The sequence below is a fragment of the Rutidosis leptorrhynchoides genome, chromosome 6 (genome assembly GCF_046630445.1).
Source record: "Rutidosis leptorrhynchoides isolate AG116_Rl617_1_P2 chromosome 6, CSIRO_AGI_Rlap_v1, whole genome shotgun sequence".
NCBI lineage: Eukaryota > Viridiplantae > Streptophyta > Magnoliopsida > Asterales > Asteraceae > Rutidosis > Rutidosis leptorrhynchoides.
In genome coordinates, this window is record NC_092338.1 from 109,396,596 (window position 1) to 109,407,723 (window position 11,128).

Consider the following 11,128-nt stretch of genomic DNA (forward strand, 5'->3'; position numbering starts at 1 on the left):
CGGAAACATATAAAGATTAAATTTAAATTTGGTCGGAAATTTCCGGGTCGTCACATATTGAAGATAGTTCGAGGTATTTAGCGTTTTTTTAGAAGTGTCAGTTTCGCGTATAGTTAGTCCCGTTGTGTTCGTAAGTTTTTTTTTTAGTTGAACGGTGAGTTAGGAAAAATTTAATGTTTGGCGAGGGAAGATATGTCCCGTTGAAAATTTGGTTGAAGTTTGATTAAGTTTTTTTAATTAAAATAGTAAATTTACATTTTGTACCCCTAATTTGGGGATTAAAGTTGGAAGTTGTTTAAAGTTTGGGGAGATTTCGATAATTTTTTGTTTTTTTTTTTTTAATTGTTGTTTGCCAAGCATGGGGAGGTCTAAACGGCCAAAATCCCCATGCATATTAGTATGTAGGTAAATATATCTGTAATAATATAATATATAAGTTATTAATAACAATAACTCATAAATAACGAATTATTTTGGTTAGACAAAACTAATACTATCCCAATTTAATTGTATCAAAATAATGAATTTCTCCAGGACAGTAGTTGGGGGCGGGTTATGCAACTACGAGAGATAAATGCATGAGTGGTTAAGTCCCCTTGGGTGATCTCAGTAAAAAAAAAAAAAAATTGTATCCAGATAAGTTTAAGCATAATATAATTATTACGATGACAATTTTACTCCTCTTTTTTTTCAAATGATTTTACCCCTTTTTTTTCAAATGATTTTACGCTTAACTAAAGGTTATGAGTTCAGTTTCAGTTTTATATGAGTTACACGATTTTTTTTTTTTCCTGTAGTGTTTAATTGTTGTGGGCTTATGGTGATTATGCCTTCTTTTTATATCATTTGGTTATTACTTTAGTTATCTATATGCCAACTTACATTACTTAAGTATTGTATATTAATTGCCGTTAAAAAAATATTGTATATTAATTAATTACTTGGGGGTAATATATTGTTAGTAGTTTTGATTTGAAAATTAGCATAATAGGAATCACTTTCACTATAAAGGATATAATTGAGTCAAATCATAAGATATAAAATATCAACACATTTAAGACCACTACTTGTAACAACCTTCTTCTCATAAACACGTACCAATGTCCATAATTAAATACTTGACAGCTCCACATGTTAAGGGACAACATGTTATGCGTATCCTACAACTCCTTATATAATACGGAGTAAATACTTTATGATTCAACAACTCAGTTCTAGCTAGTACATATATAGATATAGGAGATCAACCTACCAAAAGATACAAACCATACCATACCCAAAATCATTAGTGACTAATTCAGATCACAATAAAATGGCAGATGAAGTGAAGTTATATGCTGTTGGTGGAAGTCCATTTGTTTGCAGAGTGAAAATTGTGTTAAATCTGAAAGGAATTAAGTACGAAAACGTGGAAGAAGATCTTAGCAACAAGAGTGCTGATTTGATCAAGTACAATCCGGTTTATAAAAAAGTGCCCGTGTTGTTGCATAATGGGAAACCGATATCCGAGTCACTTGTGATCATTGAATATATTGATGATGTTTGGAAAGGAGTTGCTATTTTGCCTCAAGATCCTTATGATAAGGCTGTTGCTCGGTTTTGGGCTAAATTCATAGATGACAAGGTAATCTTTTTGCTGTCTCTTATTCCTTTTTAGTTTGTTTGTGATTGCTTTTTAAACTTGCTTGATTCTTTTTTTTTTTTATTTTTTTATTTTTATTATTATTATTATTTCGATTGTTATATATTTACATTTATATATTTTTTACGGAGTATTTCGATACTAAGCTTGTGCCGTACCAGTACAAAATTAATTCTTATTGGAATGGTATTTGATTTTTTTCTTTTTTGGCAAAAAAAACTTTAATTAAATAGAAAATCAATTCTCTCTGACTCTGAAAATTGTGATGGGACCATAAGTTGGACTACATTTAAAACATGTTCACTCCCGTGGCGGATCAGAACATTTTATCACTGACAAAAAAATTTCATGATCAGCTTAACGATTTGTTCATGAAATGTTTGATCAAAAATCAAAAGACTAAACGGCTGACAATCGCTCCAAATCCATATGGACGAACACGTCATTCATTGATTTCATTGCGAGGTATTTGACCTCTATATGATACATTTTGTAAACATTGCATTCTTTTGAAAAGGCACACCATAAATGAATATTTAAATCAAAGGTTTTCGACATCTGATGATTTCTACATATAGACAATCACCATAAATAATAGTTTATAACAGTATTTCCATTGACAATGCAGTCAAAATAAGATACATGGTGATGATTTTGTGAATGCAACGTTTCCTTGAAAAATATGTCATGTAAGACTCCATACACATAGCTTGTTTAACATCTAAGCAAACAGCGGAAGACTTCTAGAAAACCTGAGAATAAACATGCTAACAAGTGTCAACACAAAGGTTGGTGAGTTCATAGTTTTAATGTTGCGCATAATCTGTATATAAAGGTGGATCACAAGATTTCAGTTGTTCAATCCAGAAATGTTTATCAAAATATTCTACGAAATTGAGCACCCTGGTAACTAAACTTAACGTATATATAATTTGTACCCTTTGTATAATCATCTTAATAATACACGCAAACCAACGTGTACGCTTCTCAAATAGCATACGTCCGTTAAAAGGCTAGTGCTCTAGCTCGGACGGGGATATCAAGCCCTATGGATCCATATACTACTACTCGCGCCCACCAGTTCTTATAACTGGCAGTTAACAGTTACCAAAGCTAAGGGATTTTCGGTTCAAACTCAGTGTAGAATTTAGTATGTACTTGTATCCATTGCGTTTAAAATAAAGTGCATGTATTCTCAGCCCAAAAATATAGATTGCAAAAGAAATTAAAAAGGGAGCAAATGAAACTCACGCATATAAATATTGTATATCGGTTAATAAAGCATTTGCATGTATTCTCAGCCCAAAAATGTAGAGAGTAAAAGGGATCTTATGAAACTCACCTTAGCAGCATATAAAGTCGTTCACCAAAATGTGACCAAAACTCGGATTACCAAATAACCGTAGATCTCAACGTATCAATATTGAGATTCAATATTGTAGGAAAGTACGTAGACGTAACGGAGATGATAAACATTAGGTTTGATTCATAAATATACCCCTGAACATTACCCATAACCTCCTTGGCAATAACCCATAATTTTCTTAGCTCTATCCCGCTCGTAAAACTCATTTTTAAAATAACACACTCATGACTTCGTCGTAGTATTTTATGTATAATAATACTACTAATAAAAAGATTAATAATAATAATAATTAATCTTAATAATAATAATAATAATAATAATAATAATAATAATAATAATATAAATGTAAGATGTATCGTGTATGTGTGTTCTTCAAACTGTCAAAATGATCGAGCTTTTATAATGTGGCCTGAAAATCCCTGCCATGCGATCGCATGGATGTTGTGAGGGGACTCCATGCGATCGCATGGACCCCTTTTCCAGCTCACATATGATTTTGTAATTTAGCTTGTCGACGTAATTAAATATTAATATATATATATATATATATATATATATATATATATATATATATATATATATATTTAATTTATATAATTAATTATATATTTAATTTATATAATTAATTATATATTATATTAAATTTACGTGCATAGTTGACTTGTAATTTTTGTTTCGATAAGTCGTACGTCGTCACTCGACTTATGTCCCGGTTCCGGTTTTTCGAATGTCCCTTCGTACGCTGAGAAAACTTGTACATTACATTTTGGGACAAGTACCTTAGTCAAAATATAGCCTTAAATTATCCCTAAATTATATCACTCAAAATATAGCTTATACATTTGAGTGTTTTGGTCATTTACTTCTATAAATCATCGTCTCGCTATTTGTTAAAATACATTTTAAAATAGTGTTTTACTGTAGCAAAGTCAATTTCACTGTAGCAAATAGTGATTTTCGAAAACACTGTAGCATTTTTTGGGTACTATAGCAATTTGAAAATACTGTAGCAAATTAGTGTTTTACTGGTTCATCTTAAACGCATTAGTTAACTTATATGAATATCAATCGAATCAATAAACGAATGTTACCATCATTTACTAAATAACTTGAAATTATATATATGTATATATCTTTTTAATATACATAAATCAGTTGTTAAATACACATTGGAAGTTATTTATAAATAAATTTTAATAATAAATATTTCAACTTATCATATATATTCAAATAGATATTTAAACCAATAAGTTTAATGTACGGTATCAAACAATTAATACATTGTTACCTTTTCAAGTTATAGTATATATGTATCTATTTACATATAATTGTTTGCGAATCGTCGAAAACAATCGAAGGGTATTTAAATATATAAAAGTAGTTCAAAAATTTTGAGATTCAGTTTTACAGACTTTGCTTATCGTGTCGGAAATGTTAATCATACAAAGATTAAGTTTAAATTTGGTCAGAAATTTTCGGGTCATCACACCCTTGAATTCCACCAAAGAGTGCCTTCCGCATATCGAGTTGGGGGGCAGTGGGGGATGGGGGTTTTACCGTCTATGCCCTCAGATTGAGTCGGGTTCTCATAGGCAGCAATTGGAGGCGGGTTATGCAACTGTGAGAGATGAACGCGTTGATGGTTAAGTCCCCTAGGTGATCCGGTACTGATGTTCAAAAAAAAAAAAAAAAAAAACCTAAATCTAAAAAATTAAACACTATTTATATATTTCAAAATTACCTTTCTTACAGTTATTAACTTTTGTATGGGTTAATGGAATAAAGGGAGTTGTGGCTTTTTATTCAAAATATGAGTTGAAGTAAAACACAATGTTCGACTAAAAAATCAACTACAAAAACTTTTTTTTTGTTTCACACGTCATTTTGTTTCACAAGTAATAGGCCTGCAAGATTTTCTATGGCCTGCTGTATTTTTCTGTTCCCAGCATAACACTGTATGCTCCATGTAAATTTCCTTGATGTTTAATATATTGCTTTTTGCCTTTCAAAAAAAAAAAAATTTATATATGTTTAATGAAATTGATTGTGTAGTTAGCTTCTCTATTTTTAACACATATATAAAGTGTTTGCGTACTATAAAATCATTTATTTAGATATTTTATAACTTAACTTTGTACACGTCATTGATTTTGAAAATAGATGATTAATATGTTAAGTTTTACAAATTTATGAACAAATATCACCTGAAAAAATTATCACGACCAAGATATTTGTTTTTTAGAAGACAATAATCAAAACCAATATTAAAAAGAAAAATTATGAAGTAGCTTATTTCATGTAATATATGCATGATTTTTAGTTATGTCATGACTCAATTACATAAAATTAGATGAAACAACTCACCGATTCAATGAAGGTTAAATTGAAAATTATAAGGACTGAAATTACTGTTAAATTAAAAGTTGGTGGGTTTTAAATGAAACATTAAGTAGAAACAGACAAACTGGTAAGGTGCTTATTGAGTTATATACATAAATTTAGGGGATTAACATGAAATATTTGATATAAAATTTTGTTAGTGGGCCTGATATATCGTCTCTTTCCATGGTACCTTTATTTCACCATTTTCATCTTCAAAACCTCCATTAAAATGGCTTTTCAACTTTTCTTACACAAATCCATATATGTAAATACACATCAATAAAATTTCAGTCGTTGTGACCCATCTTGCACCATGGTGGCTCCACCACTGGTTGCACTTTCATAAAATTAAAGAAAACTCCGAAAAATTTACACTTCTTCGGTTAAGTTGACTGGTGGCACGTGCTACCACTGGTTTGAAGGTAGATCTGCCCTTGGTTCACTCACTTAGGCCAAATAAAAAAAAATCTCAAAACTAAAAGCATTACTAGCTACTCATGAATGGTATTTGATACTCATGCTTAGAGTTAAAAACATAATAGTTCGTCTTCTTCATTGATCGATGAAACTTAGTTTTATGTTAGCGTTATTTTAGCCAAAAAAAAAAATAATAAAAAAATAAAAAAAAATCTCAAAACTAAAAGCATTACTAGCTACTCATGATTAGAGTTAAAAACATAATAGTACTAATCGGTTTGGTAGGGTTTGATACATAGAGTACCACATTCATTGGTAAAAAATTATTACTCCTTGTCTCATATTAATTGTTCTCAAATAAAAAAAATATAAAGTTTAAATGTTAAAAAATATTATACTTTCTGTTTACTTTCCAGTTCTACTTTTACTTTTTGTTTCTCTTTTAATTGGTATCTCCCCCTTATATCCCTATGCTTAAATAATTTCTCGTACTACACCTTAGAGCGCATTAATTTAGTAATAGTAGTGTAATGATCACCTCCTCCTCTGCATAAAGTGGCCATGATACTGTAAAATATGTCAAACTTGTATCTCATTTGTATCATTCGTAAATTAAACAAAATTAATTTCCAAGTTATATGGTTTCTCCAGTGCATTCCTGCTGTGTCTAATGCTTTTCGTAGCAAAGGAGAGGAACAGGCAGTCGCAGAAGCTCATGAACAACTGCAAATACTAGAAAAAGCAATCGCAGTCAAAGGCACGAAGTTTTTCGGAGGTGATAACATAAATCTAGTTGACATTGCTGCTGCTTTCATAGCTTATTGGGTTGGAGTGATGGAAGAAGCATCTGGAATAAAGTTGGTCACAAAACATAAGTTCCCTAAACTAACCGAATGGTCTGATGACTTTGTTAACTGTCAAGTCGTCAAGGATGTCTTGCCGTCGAGAGAACATCTTCTTGGCTTTTTCAAAAAGCGATTTGGTAATGCGTAATAGTATAGTCTTGATTGATGATGTGTGCTCCTGGAATCTATGTTTTTGCAATAAGAAGGCCCTCAGGCTTATCAAAGTTCTGTGTACACATCAATTGATGTTTCAATAAATAGCTCTTATATATGCCATGTAATATGTAGTATGTGACTTATAATATGGAGTTTTTCTTATATAAAGTTATTTCTAATTTCATATGGGAGCTGATTCGTATACCACTAGATTTTAGCCATACATCATCAAAAGTGCATTAAAATATTGTACTGTACAACACTGTAATACATATTTGGTGGTTTATGGCTAAATTTAGTGGTGTACAAATCAGCCCCCATTTCATATAGCTATAAGCCCATGATCTAGAATCGTCAATATGGGCAGATAATCAAAACTCAATCTTGTATATGCGAAGTATGAGTTAAGTGAGGTGTAGACAATCCTGAGAAGTCATTTCTCCATCCAGAGTGAAAACATTTCAAGAGTAAAAAAAAAGTCTTCCCTCCCTCTCATTGACGGATAAAGAGATTGCTTCCGAGAGGACCTTCGGCCAATAAGTAGGAAAATTTTATTTAAAAAATAAAATAAAAATGACCTTCGGTCAATAAGTAGGAAAATTGTATTTAAAAAATAAAATTGAGACGTAATGAAAATGATAGGATACAGAGCGAGTATTTTTATACACCTTGTTCAGGACATCAATTATATAAATGAATAAGCCAAACATTTACTCTGTTTTTCTGATCAAGGGATCCAAAAGGACCAAAACCAATAGCTTGAGCTCTTCATTTATTTGTAGAAAAAGAAATAAAACATGTATGAAACTCGTGTAGGAAACATGCATACTATGTACTGAAACAATTCTATTTGAGCAAATAATAGAAATCATGACATGATTAAAATGATATATATTGAATAACCTCATTAAGTTAGATTATGCAATCTTAGTTAACAAATGTAATTACTTCTAACCTGATCTGTGTGAGTGTAGGACTTGTGATGAGAGGCTTTGTAATTGGAAAGGATCAGCTGTTCAAGAGTGTAGCAATTAGAAGGACTAAAGTTGTTAAAGCTGGAACTTGAAGGTTGCTGGAGCTAATTTAGAATATTATATAAAACTAGTCCGGACCGGCCCGCGCATTGCAGCGGAGCTTTCGGGCTGCGTATTCATATTTAACATAGCGTTTTGTATTTAAAGAGGGGAACACGGCCCATGTGTTAAGCGCCGTTTTAGATGTCGTTGTGTTTAGCGTTTTTTAAAAAGTGTCCGTTTCGAACGTGGTTAGTTTCGTTTTGTTCATAAAATTATTTCGAGTCAAAAATTTAACTCGTGGCGAGCGGGAAGATACGAGTTGTCGTTGTGTTTAGCTTTTTTTTAAAAAATTGTCCGTTTCGCGTATAGTTAGTCCCGTTGGGTTCGTAAGATTTTTTCGAGTTGAACGGTGGTCTCGGAAAAATTTAACTCGCACCGAGCGAGAAGATAGGGCACGTTATAAATTCGGGTGGAATTAGCTTCTTTTATTTTAATAAAATTATATATTACACTTTTAACCCCTGAAAAAGTGTAAATTTGAGGGGTCGTTGTGTAAATATAGCCGAAGTTGAGAGACCGTTTATAATGTGAACGCAAACTCAAAACGACAATCCGATATAACTAAAACGACAGACATTTCCACCACATTTAGTGTGAACGCAAACTCAAAACGACAATCCGATATAACTAAAACGACAGACATTTCCACCACATTTAGTATGTAAAAGTATGTAAGTATTAATATTAATGAATATCGTTTATTAAATATTTTCATGTTAATTCAATCGTAAAAAATATCTATGTATTCTCTCTTTATACGCTCTCTTATGAGATTAGGGTTTGATTTGTTCCCAAGATCAAATCTCTTGATTCCTGATAGATTTCGTTTTCATTCTTGTTGATACACGAAATATTATACTTTGTACTTCTCATAATCTCCAAGTTAAAAAAGAGATTGTGGTTTGATTTTCGTGGTTGATTGATTGAGGTATTGTTGCTTGTTTAGTCTAAACTAGTTGAGAAGCCCTCACTTCGCGGCGGGGAACGTTTGTTAAATTTGATTGGCTATAAAAAGAAAAAAAATAGTCGCAATTTCAGTAACATAAGGGTAATTTCGAAGGTGATCATGTATATTTAATAATATGCTAAGTATATTTGTATATTTATAAATTATGTAGGGACCTACAATGTAAATATAATTTAGTTTCATGTTTATTATTCTAAAACAAAGCTCCGCTGATAGTGCGTGGAGGATCCGTTTCGAATATCATTTAGTTCGTAAAATTATTTTGAACTTAACACTTATGGTGGTGAAATCTAAATAGTCGCAATTTCAGTAACATAAGGGTAATTCGGGAGGTAATCATGTATATTTGATAATATGCCAAGTATATTTGTAAGTTTATAAATAATGTAGGGACCTAAAATGTAAATGTAATTCAATTTCATGTTTATTACATTAAAATCGAGCCCCGTTGGTAGTGCGTGGAAGATCCGTTTCGAATATAGTTTGTTGTGTTTAGTTCGTAAAATTATTTCGAGTTTAACGGTTATGGTGGTGGAACTTAACTCGCGCCGAACGAAAAGATTATTTCCGTCAAACATTTATTGGTGGGATTTTTATTAGATATAGAAGTTACTTTTTGTCCTCTTGTATTGAACCTTTACACCCTTGAAAATTTACAATTTATACCTCTTAAGTTTGGCAAGGGTGTTAATTTGTAGTGTTGCTCATTGTTAGTACATGTGTTTAAGCATAATGTACAAGTGATTGAAGCACAATTTGGATAATGTTCATTACACTAAATTTTTTTAGATAAAGGGAGAATATGTGCGTACTTTTTTTCAATATATGTAGTAAACAAGGTAATAAATCATAAACACGAGATCAAGCATAGAAAGTTAAAAGACGAAACTCAACAATGTTCACTTCAAACAAATTCGTTTTTTGTTTCAGGTACGAAAAAGTATCAGGGAGTCGCAAATAACCTATCCAACTTTAATGGAATTGTGTCAAACACATTAGCTTATTTGGTTAATCCAATCTAAATGGGGATGATTCTAACACACTCTTTTTTGATTCTCACGCACCAATTTAAAGAAATGAAGTATTATTAGAAGAGTAAAAGGTTAAAATAGGTGTGTGAGGATCAAAAAAGGGTGTGTTAGAATCATCCCCCAATCTAAATAACCTGAATTCAAATAACTAGAATCTTATTTGGATTGTTCTGAAATGAGCCAATATCATTAATCTCGGCTGGCTATCACAACTAGTCTACTCTAACATGTAGGATTAATGTGCAAGGTACAACATATAATTATATGGCCAACTTCATTTGAGCCTTCGGGGTCACACACATATACACCGAGACGTCAAATAAAATATATATATATGATGTATATATATTACTCAAGTAACAAAATAGTAAATCGAAATTAATTCATTATGAATAGTAAATGAAAAGAAATTAATTAATTTACTATTCACATGAAAGCGACATGATAGAAATTATTAATTATAAATTACATAACATACTCCTAAAGTATTTGAGAAATACGACTTTATGATATATTACATCCGATAGAAATCGAAAACAATATCTTATCTTTCATTCTTTATTAATAAGTAAAAGGTTCACGGGTTAGTGTAGTGAATATAATTCCAAAAAAGAGGTTCACGGGTTTTCTCAAAGTATCTATATATATTTGGTCTAATTTGGTGCAACTGAGAAATTTGGTTTTTATTAAAAAAAACCTCAAGTTTATGGTTGGTGATCATCAGATACGAAAACCCATTATTCACCTCTTTGATTGGTGGTGCCAATTAAAGAAAGGTCAAGAAACCACACAATTCATTTCTTTTATTCCTTTCGACAAATAACATACGGAGTATTACTATTATTTAATTTTTCACTCAATTAATCAAGGGTTGATTAATTAGTTACTTGGTTTTGGACTAGCATCCATTGACGGTTGTTTGAAGTGTAGTGTGGACTATCCTAAGAGATGGTCATATTTTTGATCGTAGGTTTTTCTCCTTCAATCAGTTTCTTCAAGAAAGGTTTCTCTCCTTCAATCAGTTTCTTCAAGAAAGGTATATCGTTTACTCACTTTGTGAATTACATATTTTGACAATTATTAGTGGTGTAACTGGATCTCATTGGGATAAATTAATCGTGTGCATGTTTCATTAAATATATGAATATTTAATCTTGTAAATGTTTTATGAAATATTAAAAAATTATTATTTTAACTATCCGCTGCGTTAATCTGAATTGGTAAAAGTGCACACGGTTTTCCAACA

General features: G+C 31.2%; 1 protein-coding gene across 1 annotated transcript; it reads left to right on the forward strand.

The window, feature by feature from the left end:
• The first annotated feature begins 1,082 nt into the window (after nucleotides 1–1,082).
• On the forward strand, nucleotides 1,083–6,994 carry LOC139851797 (probable glutathione S-transferase). Its single transcript, XM_071840973.1, has 2 exons — nucleotides 1,083–1,624; nucleotides 6,459–6,994. Exons 1-2 carry the CDS (start codon nucleotides 1,313–1,315, stop codon nucleotides 6,798–6,800), a joined length of 654 nt encoding a protein of 217 aa, XP_071697074.1. The 5' UTR covers nucleotides 1,083–1,312; the 3' UTR covers nucleotides 6,801–6,994.
• Nucleotides 6,995–11,128: the final 4,134 nt, after the last annotated feature.